A 26,410-nucleotide genomic window follows, 5' to 3' on the forward strand; every position below is an offset into this window, starting at 1 on the left:
TCTGTGAACAGGCAGACTGTGAGCCAGTTCCTGATGGCCTTCCTCAGGACAGCACACTCAGCATGTCTTACCTAGACTGAAGCTAGGTCTTACCTAGTTCAACTTGCTCTGCAGTCTTTCAGTGAAAACAAGGACCACCAAGAAATAATTCAACAGTCAACACCATCAGAGGCTTGGAGAGGAACAAGCTCTCCTGATTTCCACACAACCTTTGCTGGAGAAATCTTCTGCCAGAAGACTTTTGTCTTCTCTGCTTGCCCAGCCTCTCCCTGAGGCTGGATCTGCCTGCTGCAATGTGCCAGCATTGTGTCTCTTAGGGGGCTGCCCAGCCTGCAGGACACCAATGTACCTTCTACTGCATCAACTCTCAAAATGTAAGATGTAGCAAGCTGCAAAAAGGAATCTGAGTAAATGTGCAAAGGGAAAAAAGAGATCCAGTATCTCCCTCTCACCACAACCTAGCAGGAATTACAGACTGAATCTGCATATTGAAGTGAGGAGGGAGGCTGGTTTACTTTATGTTCCATGTTAATTAAAATTTGCATGTTGCACTGTTACAGATTCCTGCTTTGTAACCACAAGAGCAAGAGAGAAGGAAGGAGAAAAAAATATAATTGTGTTCTGGGCTTTGTGGTTGTTTGTTTTTTTTTTTTTTTTTGCTTTTAAAAGGATACCATAAGGGTTAAAAAAAAAAGCCTATCTGTGAACATGCAGTTACAAAATGCCTCCTGGTCAGGAGGTCTAGATCCTGTCAGTAAGAGCTCTTGATGCTTTAATGCAACTGAATGTCAGGCTCAGAGTATTGTTTCAGGGCTGAAGGATGCCAGTGCCATGCTGCTCAGCTGGGTGGGGGATCTGCCCACCATGTGCAGTGCCCATTCTTCAAAGACAGCATGTTGACCAGGAATCAGCCGAGGAGCTGAGACAAAGCTGCTTCATATGTTTTCCCTTAACTCTACTGATACCAGTGGAGGAAGAATCAACCCCAGACACATTAAATGCGTGGAACCTGGCTGCTGTAGTCCTCAGTTTGTGTGAAGGGAAGAAAGAGAAAGCAAGAAAACTCTTACCTGTTTATTTGTTTCCATCAAGTGCCATCCCCAGACAGTGGGTACAAGTTGTCCTACCAACAGATGGAGATAGGAAAAAAGCAAAAGGCTCGTGATGTGCCCCCACCCCAACTAACAAGGGGGTTAGCTGGCAAACTGCCTAGTCTTGGCTAGAGCCCGAGCTTGCCTGAGCCACTAAAAAATCCCATTAAATTATATATAAAAAAAAAAATCCATCTAACATTAAAGAACATAGCAAAAAAAAAAAATTGCCAACACAACAAGAAAAGCAAGAGCAATCTGGAACAGGTGAGAGGAACGTGGAGCAACAAAGCAAGAGGTGAAGCACTGCTCATCTCCACTCTGCTCTGCCCACGAAAGGGAAGCAGCAGCTCCCACGGAGAGGGCAGAGGCAGGCTGGGTCCCATGGACTGCAGCACACTCCACTTGCCAGCACAGCCAGCACCCCACGGACTGCTGTGGCCAACCTGCACCAACGTGCAAGGCTCTTCAGGTGGGTACAAAGCTCAGGGCAGCTTGAGGAGTGAAGCATCACCTCTTTGTCCATCTTCTGAGGAGTGAACCCTGAGAGACACCACCATTGCTCTGGCCTCTGGGTGCTTCCTCAGAGACACCACCACTGCTCTGGCCTCTGGGTGCTTCCTCGGGGCACACATCTGCTGGGTCATTGACAAGGGGAGGAGGCATCCCTGCCTTGCTTGAGGGCCTCCCAAGAGGATAAATGGCTTCCACGTTTCAATCTGGGCTGTGCTGCAGCTGTGCTCACTATCAGAAGGCTACTAAGCAGCTGCAGAAATATAAAACCAGAATAATGCAGTAAATCAAGGAATCTCTCTACTCTGCTGTACATGCTTTGTAAGTATCAAGTGAGCATCTTGGCATTTTACAGACAGCTGAAGTCCTTCCTGGCCAGCTCCCTTACCAGTTAGGGTCTCGGGATTACCTGCTTTGTAAAACTTGATGCCCTACACTCCAAATCAGCCTCTTACATGAGCCGGTGCAATTTTAGCCAACTAGAAAGTAGCACCTGCCAAACTCATCCTGTAAGGCTCCCTCTGGAGCCAGTGGAGAGAAGGAGAGGAGACAGACCCCCTCAGAAAGAGATTTATCTCACTTGCTGTAGTGTGGGATAAGCCTGAAGGTGCCCATCTGTCTCATGGCTTTGGAGGGAACCAAGATGCCCAATTAAAACACAGCCTGTTGCTTCTCGATGGCCACATCAGGTGAAGTTCCCCTCCTCTTGGTTCATTCCTTCACTACATGCTTTGTGTCTTCAGAGAAGACCTGGAGCTGCAGTTCTGAGCAGCAAAGACCTGCAGCAAAGTGGACAGTTTCAGAGCCAGGCTGAGCAGAAGTCTGGGTAGCAGGTGAGGAAACATCCACTTCCACACAGCCAGGCCAGCTTCATCTGGGGTTTCCAGGCTCCTGTGGCACTCTTGCTTTAGAGTAGGTCTTGAAATAGATTAAAAAAAAGACTCGCCAGTGTGTTTAGATAAATTCAATGGAACTAGTCAGAAGAAAATAGTGTGTTCATTCTCCCTCTATTTTCCCCTAGGAAATGCCTTACTTGCATTGGTGGCTGCCCTCTTCTATTAGCAGGACAGAGAGGTTGCTGGGATGAAGATGTGCAGAAGACAAACATTTCCCAAACCAGTCTTCCTCAAGCTCACACTGCTGCAACAACAGAAGGTCTGCGTCGAGCTGCACGCTCGTACAGCACCTTACACGCAGAGAAAGGCAAAAATATCTTGTCCCAGAGATCTTGCAACCTGCACGAACCACGTCAGACAGATACAAGACAGAGATGGAGAACAGCTGAAAGGCAGGGAAAGGTGGGCATGGCCGGGTCCCTTGATGAAGGCGGCACTTCTCCGAGGGTCCTACATGCAAGAAGGGCTCTTGCTAGATGAGGACTGCAGCTCTTCTCCAAAGAGTTGAGGACACTTGAAAGAAAACTGGGTATCACTACAGAGCTGTTCTCCCAGAGCCTTCCAGCGAGCACAAAAAGGAGATTGAATGGCTGCTGTCATGAACCCTCCTGGGCTGACACAGCTGTAACTGCTGGGAGCACAGGATGGGGCAAAAGAAAACCAGAACAAACCACAAAGCTGACACTGAAGGACAGACAGACAGACAGAGGAAGTCGAAGAACAAGAGCATGGATGAGCATGGCCTGGCAGCCTCCTTGTCCAAAGGCCCCCAACTGTCCCCAGTCCATCTGCTGGTATGAAGACTCCTTATACCCACTGCAGGGGCTGGTGTGGAGGATGCAGGAGAGAAAGGGTTAGTACAGAAACAGCGGGCTGGTGATAACAGAACATCTGTATGGTTTGTACTGTGAACCACAGGAATGTTTGTTCATTACTCAGATAATAATCATAGAAAAATCAATCACAGCTTTTAATACCAGCACCACCTTTCCTGATGAAGACATACCTGTCCAAGTGTGCAGTGTTGTAATTTAAAACCAAACAGCTAATGCTCTATCCCAACATGCCATTTTCCAAATTACTTCAATAAACAGATACTTTGCACGACGTTATTTAAAAGTGAATTAGCATGTTAACAAATGAGAGGAGTAATAAAGACCTGGAATACCAGAATTATAATTTAATTATCAAAACAAGGTCAGATGGTGTTTTCAAAAGGAAGTAAACAGGAAGAATGCATACCTTGAGAGGAAATTTAAAAGGAAGCATGGAGTCAAATGAGAGCAAATTAGTAACAAGAGAAAAACAAAATAAATATTCAAATTCACATTCAGTTTCCAGGAGAATAATACATTCAAACAAAACCTCCTTTATTTATCAAAATAACTTGAAGTTTCTTGCTATGCCTGGCCATAAAACATATTTGATTTCCTGCAGTCCACAGAAACAATAAGCTGCTGACACTACTCAGCGTTTAACTGGGCTCTGCTTCGACACAAGCTGGCTGTTGGACTGACGGATAACCCTGAACCACTTTGGTGTACTCTCCTTGTCCATAAGCCCTCCATATTCTGACACCCAGTACCTGGTTCCCCCTGAGCTGGGAGCTCCAGCCCCTGCTCACACACCCGGCCAGCCCTCTGCCTCTGCTGCTGGCCCCACGTGGCCACCGGGTCCTCCCCTCGGCTACTGGGACAGCACACGGTCAATAACAGCATCTAAAGTGCTGACTTGAGATGCTTCTGTCACAGGAACTGACAGCGGGAGTTCCAGAAATATCTCGTTACCCAGCTCTCATTGCTTCTTTGAAAGTCCCACAAAGTCATTCCCATGGCCTTTAATAGGAGTCTCTTGAGTCTTCTGCTGTGAAAATAGGGATCTAGAAATATACCCTCCTAAATGACCGACCTCAGGAGATAATTTTTAATGAACCCCCCGTCTTTTTCCATCAGCAATTAATTAATCTAGCTGCTTTGTTCCAGATGAATAAAGAGCAAAATGAAAATACATGCTCTCACAGAGATTTCAAAGATACTTTTGCTTAGAACACTGCTACAAATTTGACTCTGTTTTCTCCCGATCCCATTTGCCGTACACATCTTACATTAAAGTGAGTTTAATAATCTACTTTTGATCCATCAAAAGTGAGTTTTCAATGCTTCAGCTCACTATGCAGAAAACACAGCAGCCTTTGATAGCAGAACAAAACTGCTGGAACAAATGTTGATTCCATCAAGGGATGCACTAACCCCCATCCTTTGGCTGCTATCTGATTCTGTTTAGACGACTCCTATTAAATACAAAGAGGGGAGTATAGGGATATATCCTCTGGAATATCCACACAGCATACTCACCGAGGATAGATCTAACTAGTCATTAGATGTCACAGCTGTTCCACACAAAGGCAGCTGAAAGAGCTTTTATCAGCAAGTACAAAAGTGATCTCTCCAGACTGCTTGTCGGCATCTCTCTACAAGTGCTGTACGCTCTCATATAAGAAATTTATTCAGACAAAACTCACAATGGAAGAATGAAGCCCCTTTTAATGGCAATAAAATAGTATGAAACATTCATATAGTCAATGTACTGTGAATGGTGTAACCTTACAAAGATTAAGAATGGAATACTTGGGAATAGTCCTTTCTATGGAAAAGAAATTTGACATTTAATCAACTTAAGTCAACATACCGGTCAAAGGAATAGTGTTTCCTGAATTGAAACCAAAGTATTAAGTTTCTCTTTTTTTTTTTTTCAGTAACAATGCATGTACCTGCCTGGAATCTGTTATCATGAAAGATAACAGAATTCCTGGACAAAGTCTTCAAATGAGGGCCAGGTATTAATACTGAGCTAATAGCTTCTGACAGATAAAATAAAGAGGTTTACTGCTGTCTTTTTTTCAGTGGGTATTGCCAAGGCACTTATCAGGGTAGTATTGAAAAAAAATAGAATAACTTCCAGTCATTATATAAGGTAAATGGCTGAACATGTTAAAGAGTCACATGAGAGCTTAACAAAAATCCTGTGCGCTTCTATTTAACTGTCAACGAGCAGAGCTATGGGAACAGTGCAACGCCTGCAGCTTTCCATGTGATGTCCCAGTGCTTATTTCCCGGTCCTTTATATTGGGCACTCACATGGCCAACAGCAATTTAAATGCTCTCACTACTCAGCACCTTTGACAGCAAGCAGAGAGGCAAAGTTTCGATACAGGATTTAGGTGTAAAGCAGCAACACAGTGTGTAAACAAGAGGAGAAGGCCAACAGCTACAGCTAGGCAGTGAGGCACACCCAAACACCACCAAAACTAGCACACGGTGACAGCCAAGCCAAGGTGTGTGCCTGCTCTACACAGGATCTGTCAATGCATCTGTCAGTGCATATGAAATTTAACTGCTGCTATCAAGACTTTTAAAACACTTGCATGACTTGCATCAAATACCAGAGGCCAGCACCTCTGAGTCCTGGATTTTGCTGTGATCATCTTGGATGGGCAACGAGTGTGAACTTGAAGGATCATTATCACATTATAACAGGTAAAAAACATGATCCTTTCCATGGAACTTCAGGGAAGTTTTGTTACTTGCTTCATGGAGGCTACTCAAGATCCCTGCCATTATATGGACAAGGAAAACCTGGCAACTTTTCAGTGATTTAGGTACTGAAAAAGGTATGCAAATATGGAGATCGAGAAGGTGCATTTTGAATATAAGTCCTTATTTAGAAATGATCTGCTTCTTCCTTTAATTAGCAACCTTGTTAAATGGAAAAACTGCATCCTGTTTGTACCAAGAATCTATTTTGAATAATTAAATAGCTGTCAACTGGTTATTAAAATACTGTCACACAAAATATAACTAGTGCTCCATCACTAAGAAACTAGATGATTTTACTGCTTATCACAGGCACATCACTGAAGTACTTTACCAGTGCAAATGTAGAAACATAATACATATTATTCAAAAACCATTTGTGGTATACATTGTTCAATTAGAGAGAACTTCACTCTTCTCAGGTGGTTCTCAAAATGCTTCTTTGGAAAAGAAACAGAATTCTACAGTAGTTAATACCAGTGCTCTCTGTTAAGTCTGAGCTAGTTTCAAACATGTTTTACTACTTTAGACTTTCTTCATGATTGATAAAAATGTATAAACTGGCAATGCTCATTAGACCGTATGGACAATGAACACAAGGACAACAGGTTAGACTGGACTGAAGTGACAACACACACACAGGGTAGTGCTCAATAGATGTTAGAGGGGCAGGGATGGAGACCTGAACATAGGAAAGACAGCGGTAAGCAAATTAGTAATAGATGAAAGGATGGTTCAAGGAGAACAAAACTAGAGAAACTAGGCACAAAACTAGGCACAAAAGAAAGCAGAAAGACCAGTGGGAGCCATGACAGGAGTGGAGATGTTTTAAAGTGCTGTTGCATGTGACTTTTTAAAATAAACAGATCTTATTTTATAAAGCAGAATGTTATATGTACCAAGGAGATGACCGTAAAATGAGATATGCAGCAAAAACACGGTAGCCCTCCAAGCATTGCTGAAAGCAGAAACCCCTATGCATTTCACAGCCTCAACATGGTGTATATAAGTTTGGCAGAAAATGCATACCCGGCGTTACAAAGCAATGCCACTCTCTCTGGAGGTGAATGTCAGCACGCATGGTGGCTTGATGGTGATGTTTAGCATTGAATGCAATGTCAAAATGAAAAAAAATTGGAAATAAAAAGAAATTTGAAAAAGTAACATATATGCACCATGGCATCAGCAAATGACCATAAAATGCAAAAAGGTGATGGAGTGATACGGAACAAACCTTGGAGAAATATCGCATCCTTGCTGCATAAAGGCACCCAGGGAAAACCAAAGGCTGTTAAATATTCCAAACTCATTGGGAGGGTCGGGAGGATTCTGAGGGTCACGTGGTTCTTCACTGCTGTCTTCCAAGTGCCATTCGTAAGGGCTGAATCTGCTGACTAGGAAAAGAACTACGCTGACGCCAATGTAAGCAAAGACTATACACATCCAAATCTCATAAGCCAAAGGATCCAAGAAAGAGAACACGCCCGGTTTAGATTTCTGAGGCTTCTTGATCATGATGGAGATGCCCAGGCTCATAAAGGGTTTGGAAAAGTCTATGACTTCTTCTCGCACCAATGTTATGGTGAGGGGGGCAACAGCTATATCTGCTCTCTGAAAAGGGAAAACAAACCCAAGTTAGTTACTGAACAGTTGCAACCCAGTCACAATCTAGTCTCAGCCTAACGAATTGGATGATAAATTACAAGAGTGAGTAGGAAACAGCCTATTTTGCAGGCAGTGAAGTTAAGGACTACATGATATTGAAAATTACTAAGGAGAAAAATGACAACTGAATCTGTGCAAGGGCCTCGTGACAGAGGCAGATAGGCACCAACATGTATTCATGTTTCTGTTAAGTTAAAATGGATGAATAACCACCATGTGAACAGGAGAGTGAGATGGCTACTAAAACTCATTTTCCAGTAAAGGTCTGTTATCCATCTGTCTTTAAGACTTTGGGCAAATTGTGTGTTTGTTATATTTTAGTTTTCTCTTCTCTGTTCTTTCAGTAAGTTCTCATGCCTTACTGCTTAGTCCAGGATCTTCAAGAATAACTTAAGTCATCAGTCACTGAATTTCAGCTGCATTTGAGTGCTATCACTCGTATACTCCTTTAAAACCCCACTGCACTAAGGGACAGAAGATGGTGAAACTGAGGTGGTAAGAACTAAACAGCCCACCCTCTCTGTGGTCACTGAAGAACAGTAATAAAAAAATTGTGACTCCCTGGGAAATAAATAGCCTGGGTTATCTGAGAAGAATGCAAAGTAGTTACTTTTCACTATAACGTATGTCATCCTATTTTATAGAACTTGGCTCTACAGAGCTGTAACACAGACCATGCCCTGGAGCTGTGCCATCTGGAAGCACAACCTCACCTCCCTCAGCTGCCACTCACCAGCACGTTGGTACACCCTGACCTGAGACCCTTCCCTTCAGTCAACACATCTTTGCTGGATTCCATGGGAGGGTAAGAATGTAAAGTGAAAAAATGTATTACCCCATTAAAAAAATAACATTCCAGAATAGATCTTTGACATATTTAATTGTATCTGTATTTCTACACCAGCCAGCTTCAAGTTCATGCTGCTTAGACAACGTAGCCTTGATTCAGCCAAGCATTCAAGCAGGTGTCACAAAGGGCAACAAAGGGCACTAGAATGTTAAAAAAAAGTGCTCTTTTCTTTTAAAAATCATTGTTATGAAAGTCTACATACCTACATACACATCTTTGTCAGCTACTTTAAACACTCTAACTATTCATGCTATTCAAACTTTTAAAGATGGCCTTTCATTGGTAATTAAGAATTTCACACAGAAAAAAAAATTATTTTTTGGGACAGTTTAGCTTACCAGTACCTAAACTACTGTGCATCTTTTAAACCAGATTTTTGGTTCCCACTAATAAATATGTATCTCTCTCTGGTTGAAAAATAAAACCTGATTAAGTAGAAGTTTGAATGGAAATTAATAGGAAATGTTAATAAGAAGTGATTAAAATCTGTGCCATAAAATAATAGAACATGTCTTTATGTAAATCTGTTGGTGACGTACATGACTTTCAGTAGTATCTGATTTTTTCCTTCTCTTAAATAGTTGGTTTGTTTTCTTTTTTTTTCTTTTAAGTTAAGTTTAATAAGCAGAAATGGCTAAAGCTGCCCATAAGGTTGATCTCAGAACCACAGCTCTGTGCCAGCTGGTGCCTCAGTGGCACTGTGTGGCCATGCCCGAGGCACCTTCTTGGTGTTTTAAGGCTGTGGCTACTGACAGAGCTGTTGGACTGGCCCCCTGCGGCCCTTCCCACAGCAAGTCTGCCCCCTCAGCCTCTTTAGACATGTGTGTGCACTAGGACATTGCCCTCCCCCTTCCTGGAGGAGAAACCCTTCACCTCACTTGTGGTCACTTACTGCAAAAATCTAGCTTGACGTGGCTCAAATAGAGCACCTGAAAATGCTGGGTGTCCAGTGGCTTTGCAGAGGAATGTGTTATCCACCCGAGCAACAGGCTTGAGGGGACATGAGCAGAGTGGGGTAAAGGGACTGGATGGTGCTGGAACTTCTTCACTGATAATTTCCCCCAAAATCATAGAATCACAAAGGTTGGAGAAGACCTCTAAGATCATCAAGTCCAACCGTCAACCCACCACTACCATGACCACTAAACCATGTGTTCTCTTGTAGCTCCTGCTTGCTGAGCCACTGTTAAAAGATTAGAATTCCACAGTCAATAAGCTTGAGATGCATAAGAATATAATTCTAAAATGTAGGCAGAGTCCACTGCTGGCTGGAAGACTAAGCACTCTAACCACAGCTACTGTATTTCATGTTGAACTAATGAGGTACTTATAAATTAATCCTTATTAGAACAATCTTAATGGAACAGGACCCCTGCAGAGGCTCAGCAATGATTCCACGTGAAGCAAAGCTTAGGTGGGAGGTAGGTGCCTTACTGCCTGGCCCTCCTGCACATGGCCAGCCAGCCTTGGAACAGCTCATCAGGGTAGGAAAAGACTGGTTCAGCCATAAGAGCATTTAGAGTCTGCAGCGTTTCCCTGGACTTGGAGAAATTTAATACTCCCAAAGTAATATTTTAATTGCCAAAGTAGACACGGTGGAGCTCTTCCTAAGTGCTGATGCAGCACGCAGTAAAGTCTGTATCTCCTTCATGAGCAGCTGAGTCCATGCAGGATGTTCTTGTGGGGGCTTTGGGGGGATGAAGTTGATGTGCTGAAGCACAGAGAAATCAGTTTTTAAATGCCTGACTGTTACTGTGTCCTTGTGCACATCTTACAGTACAGATTCCTTTGTAAATGATTTAAATTGCATTTTAATATTACAAGGGATACAAATCTTTGTTTTTCTTGATATGTTTCTGTCTTCTTGCTTTCCTACCATTTTTGATAGGTGTTCAATATACTGGAAACACCAACAAACACCCTCATACCTTAAATGAACATTGCAGCAATTGCTGCAGAGGGAACAAGCACGAGTTCAGACACAGGCTCTCAGGAAACCCCTGACAACCAGGGCACAGAGAAGGCACCAGCTACAATCCAGCACCCGAGCCTGGTTCCTCATAGTCATTGTACTAGAGAGGCTGAAAACCAGACTGCTCTTTGCTTATTTAGAGATACAGCATTTGAAATGGAGAGTTTATAGAGAGCTCTAAGCACCCTAAAGATTCATTAGTAATTGCAGCACAGTTGTGAATTTCCTTCCTTCTTATGGTTGCAGATAAGCAGCACCCATAAAAATTGAGCTCCATTAAAAAGAACACAACCACAACCACAACCATGCCCTTCCCTGTGCAGAGCTGGAAGGGGGTTTAAGAACCTCAACAACTAAGCTCTGCTAATCACTCATGACTAATGGTGTTTCAAACATCATCTTCCCTGCATTTGAGCCGGGCGAGAAATGTCACGGATTCCTCCGAGGCTTGTTCTGTCTTTGCCTACTAGTGTGGGAGGGATGGATTTAGGGAGGACATGCAGCACAGAGGCTCTACCCACTCTGTTCAAAGCTGACCCCAGGGGCTGCAAACCTCAAGACTCTTAAGGGGAGGGAGAAAAAATAGCAGAATGGAAATATCCTTCTACATGAAGAAAGAAAAATGATAAGATGTTCCTCCTCTGTAATCCAAAAGGAAGGATTGAATTCTTCTGCCTACAGACCTGAAGATGAGTCTTCCTAACTTCAAAGGCATGCATTAGAGACAGCAAGAGATACCAGCTCTGCTCCTGCCTGTACGTGCTTCTGGTCATTACTGCTTGCAGAACTGAACGGTTTCTTTGCTTGGGTGTCGCTTTTCAAGAAGTGGATCTGGGCTACAATCACTTTGCAAAGACCCTTGTGTGATGGGAAACCAGCCAGTACAGACAGAAACAGGTGGACACTGCCCCATTCCCCTCAGGAGCCAAACCCCCAGGCACCCCAGAAGTGCCAAATGCAGGGTATCAGAACAGTGTGTCAGACAGAGATGCTGCTACACACCACCTGTGGTATCTACTGGTAAAAGTTACCTTGTAAATAAAGTCCAGTATCCCCAAGGATATCCGGGTGTGCTGAGAGGCCAGGTCATGGGGACAATGTGTTTTTAACACATTAGCTCACACTTATTTAGAAAAAAACAGCTGACAGCTGATATCTGCTTAACAACACGCTGCACTCAAGTCTTAATGTGCACTCGCTGGGCAGTGCAAAAAGGTATTAAGGTGTAAGAGCTGCAGCTGGCCCTGTCTGCTGCACTTGTCCATGCTAAATCTACACAGGCTTCATGTGGATGCCCACAGTTCCTCCTGAGACACTACTACTGCATGCAGATGGAGCAACAAAGGGTACATCTGCTTTTTGAGCCGTGGACATGTGTTCTTCCTCTATCACAGGTCAGATGAAGTCTGGGTCCAGGTCAGCAGCTGAGGCGCTGCCTCCGACTAACGGCACATGGGACACTGAGGAGAATTAGGAAATGAATCAGTGCTCCTCTCTGCCATGACTCAAAGGCTGTATATGCCATCCGTAGTGCCTCTGCTGCTGCTGGGAGAGCCAGGGAGGCCAGCACCAAGCACAGCTGGTTAGCCTGCTGAAGGCAGGAGCTGTGTAGGTGGCCCCACTCTGGCAGCTGGGGAGGCTGCCTGCATTCAGGGGACTGGCCCCTGTACATCTCTGCTTCATTCTTTGTGCTCTTTTACGTACTGAAAGGGTTCTATAAAGACCTTTCCTTACCTGAGGAGAATTTTAAAGGCTGTAAGGTCTGCCTGCTTTTTCCACTCCCAAAGCAGTTGTAGTTACAATTAAGAGCTGCATTAGACCTACTGTCAATTAGCCTCAGCGATAGGAAAAGCACCACGCCCGGGGAGGGAAGCCTTCCCTGCCTGCACTGGAGGAAGAACAGCAGCCTGTTCAAAAGGGAAAGAAGCAATAAAAGCCTACAGAAAGAGGCTTCCCTACAGAAGAGGACTGTCTGCAGCTCAGCAGATGGTGGGTACAAAGCCCTGAGCACCAGCCTCGCAGGATCTGTCCACTTGCCTTGCTGGTTAGATTTAAACAGTGATTCAGTTTCTCAGACTGAGAGTGATTTAGCTACTTCCCTCTTCTACAACACCCAAGAAAAAAAGATTTACCTATTTCCTATTTGTATTCTGTCAAAGGTTTCCACTATGTTTTAGAAATCTCTCTTAGTTTAAAAAATAATAGGGTTTGAATTGGTAAAGTGTTTTTCTGGTAGGAAGAAGAGTCTGATTTTGATGCCATCACAGTGAAAGAGCAGAATTAAGTTTTTCTTCAACCCAAACAGATGTTGTTTTTTGATTTATGAAAAATCACAGAAATGTTATGATTATGTCACATTTCATTATTATAATTATCAATTATTATTACGACTACCACCATCACCATTTGAAACTTGCTAGCAAACCACAAAGCCCTGCTAGCTCCTCTCTAACCAGACCTGGGTTCTCCTGTCTGAAACAAAGGAGTGTGGGGATATCTGCTTGGCCAGAACTCCTTGCCTCCAGGGCTGCCAGCCCTTTGCTGCCCAAGAGCAAATCCTTTGCTGTGACCATGTTAATTTGTACAGCTTATTGCAAAGTCACAGGGGAAGGTCTAAGAGGGTCAGCTGATGTTGTCCTCAACTTTGGGGGACCCTATGGCACAACACTTTCACACCCTCCAAACAACTGCCTGTGTCTATGGCTGTCCTAAGAGCAATTTTAGAAAAAAAGTTGTATGCGTGAGGCTATGTAAAAAAGAGGGCACAGAACTCAAAAAGCCTGGTGAGACTTCCCAGCAGTGCCAGGTGGTGGTGAGAAGCTTGTTGGGTCAGGAACACGCTGCATTTGACAGATGACTAGTCACTGTTTATCACTTGAGACAAATGCAATCTAGAAGATTGTGTTTTCTGCCACAGCTCAGCTCAGCTGCTGGGTAAGTGGCACCAAAACCAATCAGGCCCCTTTTATCCCCCCATGCCTGTCTTCCATACATGCTAATAAAGGCATTTAAAATCTAATCTCCCTCTTGTCTTCCCAAAATGGAATCCAGAGGAGCCAAATATGACAGTCATTTTGCAGACAAGGCTCACAGGGGCATTAGGGGCAATGTATAGTTTTAGCTCCCTAATAGAGTTTTAAGCCCCTGAGAGATAAAGTCAGCACGTAAATGAGGCTCTTGCTCCAAATAATTAGCACTTCTAGAGCACTCTTCATCTTCAAAGGGCTTTGTGCACATCCTTGTGAGTATGGTTCACAGCCCCCTCTCAACAGATGGAGAAAGAGGCCAAGGGTATTTCATGATGTTTGCAAAGGGGGCTTGGAAAGGATCTGGAGGTTTGTACTCTGAGCTCAGGGGCTGTTTTGCTGCTCACAGAAAGCCAGGTGGATTTCTGCACAGCTTGCCAGCTCAGTCCAGCTCGGCAGGATGGGGAGCTAGCTCAGCAGCACTGGGCTGTAAGCATTAACCTGGGTCTACAGTCAAACCTCAAGGGATCCATCTGACCTTTGAATAATTGAGCACTGCAGTGAAAAAGCTTCTGTAACTGAGCTCATGGTGTGAGAAGAGGAGCTGCTGGGGGTCGGGCAGGGAAACATTCCTCAGTTTTTCATTAATGAGAAAACAGAGGTGAAAGCTGTGCTTCAGAATACAAAGGAACAAGCCTTTTTGCAAAGGAAAATCACAACAGCGGGGTGGGTTTGGGGTTGTTTTAAGGTATGGTCTACAATGCCTGTGAGGGTGGGTTTTGGTGGTGTAGAAAGGTCACAAGTATAGTCAGGTCAAGGGAAGTGGCCAGAGCTCAGTTAGATGCTAAGGAGGCAGAGCTCTCTGAGCTGGGCTTGTCCCAAGGGGTTATGGAAAAGGCAGATGCAGCCAACCTGGTTATCTCAGAATGCTTTGTGCTGGAAAGGACCTTTAAAGGTCACCTAGTCCAACCCCTGCTGTGAGCAGAGACAGCTTCAACTAGAGCAGGTTGCTCAGAGCCCTGTCCAACCTGACCTTGAATGCTTCCAGGGATGGGGCTTTTACCACCTCTCTGGGCAACCTGGGCTGGCATTTCACCACCAGCATGGTAAAAAACGTCTTCCTTGTATCTATTCCCAATTTCCCCTCTAGTTTAAAACCTTCACTCCTTGTCCTGTTGCTATCACACCTTTCTTCTTCTGGTGCAGACAGTCCCTGTGCCCTGGCTGTTAACAGTAATTTCACATTCTCTTTTGTCATGCTTTTTGCGTACGGTACGATTATTTTTGAAGGGAATAAACTGTTTTATTGCTTAAACATATCAAAAGGACCCAATTACGGCTAATACTCTTGATATTTCTTAAAACACACACAGAGAAACTGAGGGTTTAGGTTCCCACTGCAATGTAATTATATTTGGAACTAAACTAAAGCTTTCCTTCAGAGGTTCTTGCTGCACTTGTGTTCTCTACGAGAGGTAACAGTGGTTTCCCAAATTGTGTAACTGAGGCATGGGGAGATCAGAAGACTTGCACAACATCAAACCTCAGTGCAACAGGGAAGTGAAGATACAACCCGAGGGTCAAGACCCCTGTTTACTTTCTCTAATCAGATTTCCTTCCTTCCCCTTAATACAATATTACAAAAACATTGTTGCTTATATAAAATATTTTGAAGTCAAACAGGCTACCAAGCATATAATTCTGCTCCAGAAGAAGAAAACTTTTGCAAATTTAGCAGTTCCTTTAAAAAGACTGATTCATTTGAAAAGAATTATCTCACCAAACATTTTGCAAGAATGATGATATGTTATCCCAAGGAAAATTTTGAGGTGACTTTTAGAAATCACACCCAGCCATGGATCAAAAGGAAGCAATGGAAATACTCGCTTCTGCTCAGATATTTTTAATAAAGGAAAGCTTGTTAAAAATAAACTCTAAAGATCTGGGTGGAATTACAAATCATCTCATTAGCATTTGGGGAAAAAGAAAAAAGCAAATATGAAATATCAGCTTGCAAAGTCTTTTCTGAAACGCCAATTTTCTCCCCCTTCCATCTGGTTTATCTGTATTCCAAAATTCCAATTTTCAAAGAAGTTTCCAAAACGGCAATTCCGGACTGTTTTTGTTCTTACTAAACAAAGCAATGTACACCCAATATAGAAATACAAAGAGGAATGCAATGAATTAGACTCCCTTTTTTTTCTGTCTGGATGATTTTTAAAGTGAAACCCAGCGTTTAAAAAGAAAAAAAGCTGTGGGTGACTTCACATTCTGCATTGCTGCTGACCCTGAAAAGCAACCATGAAGCTGAGTCTTTAGTCCCTGGTCAAACACAAATTGACATCAGTGATCCAATGAGGGCCAGCATCATAGGATTAGATTTTTAATAGGAGGGGCACCCTCCTAAGACTGATAGAGAAAAAGGAGAAGTGGCAAATGCAAAAGTAGCACAGAAAGGGCAAACTGGGAATTCTGCTGCAGACAAGAATTTGAAATTTGTGCAATGCTACTTCTCATCATTTTGTGGATTTGAGGACAGCAGTAAAAAAGTGACACTTGCCTGCAATGAAACAATTAGAAAAGTAGACTATAAAAATACCACTACAAAGAAATATCTAGAATTTTAAAGGTGGTATTCAAACAGACAATCTTTATTTTGTAGTTTATTAACTTAAAGCATAATTTTTTATAAAGAACATTAAAATGAAGGTTAAGAGAAACTTACCCCATAGACCAGTTCACCCACCATGCCATTCCATATCTTAGTCTCAGGGTCCCTAGCTCCATATTTCCCATCTCCAACAATTGACAGTTTGTATTTTATTCCAACATGTTTTGCTATTTCAGAAGCTAAGTCTACACAATATCCTTCATATCTCTCATTCCCTTCTAGTTGTTCATGGTTTTTCTTATACATTACATATGGTGATTCCTTTGAAACAAAAGTAAAGATCAAAAGTCTATGAATGTAAAATACAGCTTGAAAACACACAAAATGAGAGCTGTTATTAGCCTTTATATTACTGGAAAGTATTTACAGTATTTCCTGCTTTGGTACAGAAATTAGGAAGATGTACTTTTGCAGTTTAAAAATCTTTGGCTGATGCTACAGCCACACACAACCACTGACTTTATCCCTCGTATAGACCCACTGAAGACACCAGGACTATACCACTTTAACAAAGTTACACTTTTGTTTGCAGGATTAGGCCTGATTAGATAGTCAAATAGCATCCCTGTAAGTAACAATTCAAGTTTTAGTGTTTAAAGAACCAACATACCCAACATCTGTACCATCAAAATAATTTCCTAAGGCCCCAGTGGCCTCGAATGGGGCTCTGATGGAGACATTTTCAAAGCAGCCTAAGGGAAGTTAGGCTAAAATCCTCAGCAGCAATTTTTGTCACTAAATTCCCTTAGCCTTCTTAGAAAATTCTAGCTGAAATGCTGATTATATCTTGCTAAATCCACAGGAGTATGAAATACAATGCTTCAGGAGACAGCATAAAATTGGCTCATGCTTAGTAGAATTGTAACAGGCACGAAAGTCACAAACAATCCTGTACAGAGCATATCTGCTAGAGGCATTGGGACTGACACAGGTGCTGCTGTTCATGAGACATGGGAAGAGCTCAGCTCCTCTGGAATTGCCCAGGTATAGGTCGTTTTTCACCCCGTGCTAGAGCAGTTCCAGTCTCTACAGGCTTCACTGGGCCCCTCTGACTCAGTCCACACAGGTTGAGTTTACAGGACCTGCACCTGAGTGAGGTGTGCAAGATTTGACTCTACAGCAGGAAGGCCAGATCCTGCAGTCATTTCCATACATGCATAACAGCTTCACTTATGTGAGGCAGCTGATGGAATTCAAGGGCCTGAGAAGTAGCAAAGGGCAATGCTGAGCTCAGTGAGCTCCTCCTCTGAGTACAATTACTGACACACAAAGAATTTTGCAGGGTCAAGCCCTTCGGACATCTCTGGAAGATACTAAACTTCTCAGTCACTTGAAGTCACACAGAATTCAACATTTACCTCCTGGCAAGGTGCCTAACACACCTCAGGAGCCATGTGTCTTGTTTCCTAAACACAAACACACTAAAAACATAAAACTTACCAAGATGGTAGTGACTACTATAGTTCTGTTCTCCACAGAAGAAGTGTCATTAGAGGGCAGTTGATCTAATGCTGGTACAAATCTCTCATACTCGTTCCAATAACCAGCCTATAAAACAGGAGATGATTACCTTGTTACATACATTTGCACTCTGATGCACAAACTTGTAACAGGAACTGTCAAAACACATGGCTTTGTAACACTTATTCATGCAACTTTTTTGCCATTAAAGGACATTTGCTTTAATTTAATTTCCTTAAAGAAATAAAGCTCTTGAGCCCATGTGCAAATAAGTACAAGCCAAATCTAAATGAAAATAAGCCAAATCTAAATGACAACACGTATTAAATTCTCCCTATCTAAATTCACATCATCACAGTGCCTGAACATGAATAAATTCCTACGTATCCACAGCCTAAAAATATACTACAGCCAAGAAAATAAACTGCATGGTACTCTGAGTAAAAATCTTTGATTTTGTAATTTTTATCCATATTCTGCTGCAGTTCAGACAGTGAACACAGTCCCTGCAGACACGCCTGAGCTAGCTTCAGAGCAGATGCACAGATGTGGTTAGCAATGCAGGCACAGTAACATTACATTCCATACAGGACACAAAAGCCTCTGTGAGCAGGAGGTGACTATTTGTCAGCTGGCTTGTGCTGACCTTCGTGGTGCTGTGGCTACACTGCTATGGTATTACACTAGTTTTTCTGTGTCTGCACAACACAGAAGTAACACTTCTGCCTGCACTGTAAACCTTCTGCTGAATGGCTGGGCCATGTCTGGAGGTATTTTGTTATCAAATATGTGCAGGAGAGTTTAAGGAGCCTCAGCGGTGACTAAACAGCTTAGGTACCTATCACCAGGTGGAGTCAGGGGGATTTACATGCCCTGGCCACACAGACTCTTCCTCAGTACTCCTGAGACTCTGTCTACCTAGTTATTTTTGAAAATCTGCCCTAAATTTCTTTTATAACAGGGATCTAGGCAACTATCCTACTTAGGATCTACACTTTATTTAAGAGACAAGGGAACATGTAGCAAGTCCTAATTAAAATAGAATTTATTTTCTGTTAATTTCAGAAGATCTCTAAAACACACTGGATCCAGCTCCACTCTGGCTCTGAGGCTTGTTACAGAGGGGAAGGCAAAGATGGAGAGGAATTTAGGACATAGGGCTGAGCACAGGGACATGACAACAGGTATTGTGCTCAGCAGTGGAAAAACTCCAGAAGGGTTTTAAGGGAAAAAGCAGGGTCTGAAGTGGACATGGAAACCACTGAAGATACTAAGCATGGCGAGTGGTTTGGTCCAGGAGCAGAACAGGACAATCAATGTTCCTGGGGCAGGGAAGGCAGCAAGAAGGTGGGTTTTCCTCAGGGCCCTGTTATTACAGCACTTGTGTGGTGGTTTGAGTCTCATTGGTTTGCTGGAGTAAGTATTTGTGGAGATGTGAAGTCTGGACGTGTGTCTCAAAACTCACCTTCCGTGAGCCAGCAGCTTTCATTTCATACACATCAATCGTGTAATTTGTTCTCCGCCCATAGGTGTCAAACTGGATATTCCCTGTCATTCCTTGAACTTGCACCTGCAGGGAATAAACAGAAAACACATTTTGATAAAAGATTCACTTTGTCTTCTTCTCAGTTACATTTTGCGGGAGCCCACTAGCACAATTTTTACCTCCATGAGAGACTCACAGCGCTTTTGACACAGTCACTTACCTTCTCCACAACAAAACCAACTGCAATCCTCTCCATTTCAGCTGTACATACTCTTTGTTAGTTAGCACTCAGCTGGTGACTCACTACTGCAGAATGAGCTGCATTCAAGGATGAGGGAAATTAGCCCTGCACGTATGTTAAATGTAAGACAGAGTGATTCTGCCACACTTAGTCATGCTGGGTTCAGTGGCACAGCACGGGGCACCAGCGAGGCACACGCAGCAGCTCAGTGCCATCAAACCCCTCACAATATGGCAGAGAGTGATTTGCAATATGGAGCAGGATCTTGTACCGTTGCTCATTCTGGGAAGTGCTTTATTTTAAGATCAGTTCCAGAGGAGGAGAAAGGAATGAATGTCTTCTCTGAATGAGCACAGACAATTGTCTCTACTGCTTATGGAGCTCTGGTCTCAATCTGGATGGATGAGTGTATAGACGGTAAGTCATTATCATTACCTACTCACATGAATCATCTTAAGGGGAAGTATAAAGTACTTTGTTTCAAGAAAAAATCCTTCTTATTTCCCTGTACAAAATGGTGAGATATTTCCATCTATCACTTATCAACGCCGACAAGCTGTCATCTCAGGCAGAAGTCTGAAACTTCAGCAGGGGTAAATTAGCTTTAATATTTAGCAAAATGCTGTAGAAGTTACAGGAAAAGGGGATCAAAGCCCAGTCAAAGGGAAACTGCTCAGGGCTGGTGACTGATCTGCTGTTCATGGCTTAGAGATGATGCAATCATACTGGTTATGGTGGACAAGGTGACATAAACCAGCCAAAGTTCCTTGGACCTCAAGTTATCCAGTAAGTCAAATTCAGACTGACATATAAGGAGTGTGATTTGATTTTTTTTTTTTTTTTTTTTAATCAGTTAGTGGATTTGAACCTTTCTTAAAATAGTTTATATCATTTCAGGTGTCTGGAAGAACATGTGAATTATTCCTCTCTCCAGAAATCTAGAGAGGCAAACAGGACTTTGAAAGCCAAATTTGCCCCTAAGAGGTCTTATCAACTGTGGAGTGAATAAATGTGTTTGTAGTTGACATATAACTTACCTCCAGATGTGAGCTGCTGTGCACACTTCTGGCACTTGCTGGAAGCTGTCTGGCTACCTTAGCACAGCAGTGGCTCTGTGTCTTAGCAGAGCCTGTTAGGCTGGCTCCATCCTGATGTGTATTGAGACGTGAGCATTGTGCACTTGACACCTCCTGACTTCAAATTTTCTATGTTTCTATCCTTGGTGGGAAAACTCAGCACTATTCAAACCCTGCAGCGAGGCAGGAAGACTCACCAGGACTCAGAACTCTTCTGGTAGCAGCACACGGAGGCAACCACAAAAGGAGTGACTATTTATAACTGCCCAGATCTGCTCAAATAAACTGCCACTGATCAGCTTTGGAAATACAGACATGCATGGTTCTCAAGGCTGTAGGGAAGCAGACTCAGGAAATGCCTCTTTGCCTTTTGCCAGCAGGGTGACTATAGTGTGACACTGAACCTTCTGCTGGCATAAGAGATCTAAAGGATGTCTTGAAAAAAAATATTCTTATCTGAGTTGTTGCTACAGAGTAAAGAGGAAACATTGCTGAATCAAAGTTTTTTTTCCTGAAGCAAAGATTCAAGATAATTTTCTGAATAGAGGGAGAGTGTGAGGGACAGGATGGGGTCTGGAATGCAGTGTGAGATGATCTTGGGTGGCTTGATCTTCTTGGAGGTGCACATAAACCTTACCTAGAGGACTTTGAATAACTAAACCAATACAAGACAAACAGCTGAAAGTCAAACTGCTGCATTTTTTGCCAATCATGAGTCTGGCTTTGTGTATCATATGTTTTTTAAATTCTCCTAAAGAAGGGAGTGTCCTGTGGCAGTGTTGGTTTGCTTCGTTGACATGAATACCTTGTACTACATTCAGACAGGTCTTAAGTTTTGCTTGAAATTAATTTCAAACAGACAGTTCAAATTCTTTAACTATTGTGAAGGTTGAATTTAATTAACTTCTCTTCAGAAGTCTGTAATGCTACATTGGCGGACGTACAGTCAAGGCTTCTGTTAGGAAGTGACATAATGCCATAAAAAGAGCTCTGGCAATGTAAGGCTGAATGATCTCTCTCATTCTTGAGTGATATAATCTGATTATAACCTTCTATAACTCATTATAACCTTCTGATATAGTCCATCAACATGGCACTTGAGAAAAGCAGTAATTAAGCTAAGTGTATGAAGGCTGACCTAGGATTTGTTTGTATCTAACACGGACTTAATTCTCATCACACTCACTCCAGTTCTATGCTTGCATTAATATAATCAATTCTAAAAGGTTTGTTTTAGAGTTATTTGACCCAGATCAAAAGCAGACCATATTCTTCTCTCTTATAGCTACAAAAGTGTTATCATATTTTTCCTCTTGTCACTTCCTTTAACACACATAACAGTGTAAAAAGAGTTAAAAATAAATACAATTAGAGACATCAGTGAGGTAGGATTCCATGCAGTAACTAGTGTTAGGGACAAAAAATAGGCCATGCAGAAGGTAATCGGGCTGAGTGCAAAGTTATGCCAGGAATCAGAACTGGTTTGAGGCTAAATTGTGTCCAGGTTCAGCCTGGTGCTGAAATCCAGCAGTACTATGACCAACAACATTTTTTCCACTGCTTTAAACCAATCTGAGTTGACTTTTTACTGGCAAATTATCAAACTGGCATCCATGTGTTTATGTTAATAAATTGCAACATTTACAATACAGATGCTGAGGACCCAGCCTAGCTCTGCTAGTCAGATTTGGAGCCTCAGTTTAGAAGCCCCTGCTATGTGCTGGTTTGCAGAATGGCTCATGTTCACCCTCCTGGGAAGCCTGGGTGTTATGGGGAGTCAGACTGTAGGTGCTCTGGACAACTGGGCAGCTGCTGCTCCAGTGCCAAAGGGATGTGATTTTGGCCAAAGTTTTGAGAGCTAATTTGTTATGCCTTGCCCTCTGTTGAATATATTTTAGCTGTCCTTTGCAGTTTGTCATTGAGTTTGTTTTTTCCTTCCTTTTTTTTTTTTTTTCCCTAAGGAGCTGCAGCTCTGTGTGTGAGGACAGAAACTCTGTGTACGTGGAGTAGGGCTCCAGTTCAGCCCCAGGAGAACTGTTGTTGTGGAATAGACACATTCATGAGCTGCTGTGTTTGCCCTTACCATTTTCAGCGCTCTCTCTATATCAATTCCTTGGCTCCATGGCACTGCAGGGTTAGCCAGGCAGTCTCCAGCACTGCCTCTCCTGGAGACATCCACACGCTGCCTTCGGAGGTAACGGAAAGCCTCTGCTATCACCAGGACTGCATCATGGGTCAGTGCAGACGTGTACTAAAAGTGATGCAAATAAAATATGGTGACAAACTGCAATCTTAGACTTGCCCCATGTTCATCAGGTTTGGTCCTTCTCTTTTTTAAAATACTCACAAAAGAATCAGCCTTGCAAGCCCTTTTGCTTCCTCTCTGCCTTGCCACAGATGTTTTACAGTTTAATAATTAATCTATTTCAATTAAGAAAATGATAATATTTTCACTTTTTACAGCATAAAGCATAAAACTAGTTTACAGTTGCATAAAGTTTAAATTTAATTGGAAGGTTGCTCAACTAAATGAGGTCACTACAAAAGTCTGCAATTCCATGCTGGCCCATACTGCTACCAATAGCACAGAAGAGCTCATATTTGGTTTTTGCTTGGAGTATTCTTTTTCTTTTTAATAAGACTGCCAAGACAGACAGTTTTGAATTGAAGTTAACGTAAATCATTTCTGTTTGGACCACAGTCCTGATTAGGTAGCATCTGTGGCAAGGAATAGATCAGATTACTTTTCTTAGAAGACAAGTAATCACAAAATACACTTTAGGCATTACATCTCCTGGGTAATTCCCCATCTGTCTTCTCTAACACCACAGTAAATCTGAGGAGGGTGGTAAGCTTTGTGTAGCAGCATCTCTTCAACAACACCCCCAGAGTTTTCATCTACTTGTTCATGTTGCTGTTAACTTCATACATTGCTTGCTGCATGTATCTGGTGACACCCCCTCAATGCTATAAATTTAGTATCACCTATGAAATATCATGGAGATTAAATATTTATTCCACACTTATGTGTTTGAAAGTTCTTCCCTCCTAGAGTGGCCCAGGATTTGCATACGACAGCACAGGTTTCCATCAGCATTACAGCACACCTACACTTGGAGGGTCTGTGTCCAGGAGACCATGACAACACGTCCACACTGGGAGCAATTCGATGTGCTCTGTGTGTAAGACCAGATTTCAAACCTCTTGTAACTGACCCGTTGTATTTCCACAGTGCTTGTGAGAGAATGAAGAAAAAAAATGTCAGGGATATCTCATGTACTGGTGCACGTGCCCTTTGCCTGCCTGTGGCACACTGCAGAGCTCCTGGTTCACTAACTCCTTATGCTGGAGTCAGTGCCAGAAGACATGCTCCCATCTGTGCATCAGAAAGGTGGGAAGCCAAGTTTCAACTGAATGTTCAGCTACTCTTTGTGGATAAGACTTATTAAATTCAGAAGAAGTTAATTCTGTCCTGCAGGGCAGGACAGCACAACTGGTGGTCTCTGTTTCTTAAAAATGTGTATTCTTATGGCAAGCTCTTCAGTCTGACACAAAACACTAGGAAACCTGCAAAGAACAAGGGGTGTCTGCATGTGCAGATCAAAAGAGTCATATTTAGAAAAGAGTGCAAAGGTTGGCCTGGGAAGAAGGTCACAGAGCAGCCAGGAGTTTTAAAAGAAAGGAGTTTAGAAACTTACTGACTGTGTGTGGGGCAGTTCCTGCTCTGACTCTATCTAGGTACAGGTGCTCTTTTGACTCTGCCCATTTTATCTCCTCCTGTGATGCTCTGCAATGATCATCCTCTCCTCTTTTAGCAAGTTAACATGTCACATTCCACACAGCAATACAGAATCAGATAGTAATTTTAAGGTATTTGTTCTTGTATTTAAAAAAAAAAATCTTGTAGTAGTTGTCCAATCTAGCACTACATAAAACTTACATGCTGATAATTTTTTCAGCAGACTGCATCAATTGTCAGTAACCTTAACGCAGTTCCTTCCAAGTCATGCCAAGAGAGCTATCTCATTTTCTGCTTTATTTGAATTCTACTTATAAATGCATGAGCATGCAAAGAGAAAAAAGAGAGAGAGAAGGGAAAGGCTGATAAAATACAGAATAAATTAAACATCAGGGCTTTAATCTCTAGGCAATTTTATTTCCTAATCAAAAATATTGTACATCAATTTTTTAAGTATGCTTTTTGTCTGATTGACAAATACCGTGCACATTTCTATAATGAGCAGTACATTTGTGGAAAGGTAAAGTAAGCTTTGTGTTTGCACCATATACTTAAAATTCTTTTTTTTTAAGGATGGAGAATAATTCTTCCCTCGAGGTAAACTGTTTTCAAGTGGAATAAAATCTTCCTGGGTTAACTTTATAAATTTCAGGGCTTTTAAGATTAGTACAATACTTATCTTCACTTCAGCATCACTGCTGGAAAGCTTTAGAAAGCAGCCTAACTCCTGATCAACAGGGAACAATACACTCCTCTGAGTTTTGTGGGCTTCCATTTGCCTTACTCTGCTACCTCTGAAACGCCAGCAAGGCTGTGGGATGGTGTGGGGTGAAGATGATTGTCCTTCCCCTCAGAAATCACATGATCCCAGGCTTGGAGAAGTCTGTCTCCAAATGGCTTTAGCCTCTTCTGGCAGCAGAACCTTGCACCTGGTTCCTATTCTGTCTGTAGTTCAACAGGAGTGCTACCACCCACCCTGGCACCCCCCACGCATTGGGCTGGACTGGATTTTTCCTTTCTGGCTAGTATTTTAGGCTTCCCTGAATTTTGTCTTGCTAATGGCATTATTCCAGTTTTTGGAGTGATTTTGAATTCTAGAGCTGTTCATCAGTTTGCACGTGTCCCTTCCAAATCAAGCAGGAAAGACATGAATTGTCTCATTGTGGCTGTGGTTCTTAGGTAGGTTTGGCTTTCCTGGACAGTCAGTGTACATGATGTGGAGGACAGGACTCCTGGGAGTGACAGAATTTAAGGTTATCTTACCCACCACCAGTCCCAGGTTTTATTCACCTATGTGTACTGATGAAAAAGAACAGGCTTCACCAAAAGAGGAAGAGAAAGAAGAAAAGTAGTAAGAATATTAATAATATGCAGTGGTCCAAGAAGATTTTATGACTTCCACCCCTGGACAGAGTATCCTTGATGCACTCCTCAAATTCAGAGTGAATAGCATCCCCCTCTACTACAGAGATGCTGCGTCAGAAACAAATCTGGGGGAGATACTGGTAGGTTGTGAATCTCCAAATAACAGTAGCCTTTAGTTCACTCAATTTATGACAGTTTTCTTGAACCTGGCACTTTTATTCAAAAAATTTGGAAAATTTGATTGCTTGCAGATGTAATATCCGGAGTGTTTATGCAAAGGGCAGTGGTGTAAAATACAGGGTTAGATTAGGAGGGCAACTGTCAGCAGTGACTAGGAGGTGGCAGTGGCCCCAGTGACTCCAGAGCTACTTTATTTTGTAGATGAACTTCTCTGTTAGCATCAAAATGGACTAGTAACCCACAGTTTGCATATAAAAACTAACTTAACTAGCTCCCACACCCACTGCAAGACTAACTCAAGAAGTTTAAGTTAAAAGTTTTCATATCCATGGCACAAAGACAGGATTTGCAAGACCAAGCCTTTGCCTCTGAGGAACTCCCACCATGGTGGGCCCTCGTGTCCAATTAACAGCCTCTGCCTCTTTCTCCCTTCTGGAAGGGCAGTGAACCTTGCCATGTATTCAAATCAGGGATTTGTATCATACACGTGCAAACACCTGGGGTTAAAAAACCCCAAATAATTGTTAGAAGCAACTCACATAGTCTCCATCGCTGTCAGGGTGAAATACATACCTTTAATGGTGAGTTTTTGGCTTCAGGGAATTCCCTTTCATCAAGCCTCACCCAGCGTTGCAGAAACTGCTG

General features: G+C 42.6%; 1 protein-coding gene across 1 annotated transcript in view; it reads right to left on the minus strand.

The window, feature by feature from the left end:
• GRIA3 (glutamate receptor, ionotropic, AMPA 3) overlaps positions 1 to 26,410 on the minus strand; it is a gene marked incomplete at its 5' end in the record, with an annotated part of 80,027 nt that overhangs the window by 33,603 nt on the left and 20,014 nt on the right. Inside the window, 6 exons of the mRNA XM_008936240.1 lie at positions 7,328 to 7,704; positions 16,272 to 16,478; positions 17,658 to 17,765; positions 19,144 to 19,248; positions 22,565 to 22,732; positions 26,339 to 26,407. Of these exons, the coding sequence (XP_008934488.1) occupies positions 7,328 to 7,704; positions 16,272 to 16,478; positions 17,658 to 17,765; positions 19,144 to 19,248; positions 22,565 to 22,732; positions 26,339 to 26,407 (1,034 nt within the window). The remainder of the gene's footprint in view (positions 1 to 7,327; positions 7,705 to 16,271; positions 16,479 to 17,657; positions 17,766 to 19,143; positions 19,249 to 22,564; positions 22,733 to 26,338; positions 26,408 to 26,410) is intronic.

This window comes from Merops nubicus, unplaced genomic scaffold (genome assembly GCF_000691845.1).
Source record: "Merops nubicus isolate BGI_N331 unplaced genomic scaffold, ASM69184v1 scaffold21732, whole genome shotgun sequence".
In the NCBI taxonomy this organism is placed as follows: Eukaryota; Metazoa; Chordata; class Aves; order Coraciiformes; family Meropidae; genus Merops; species Merops nubicus.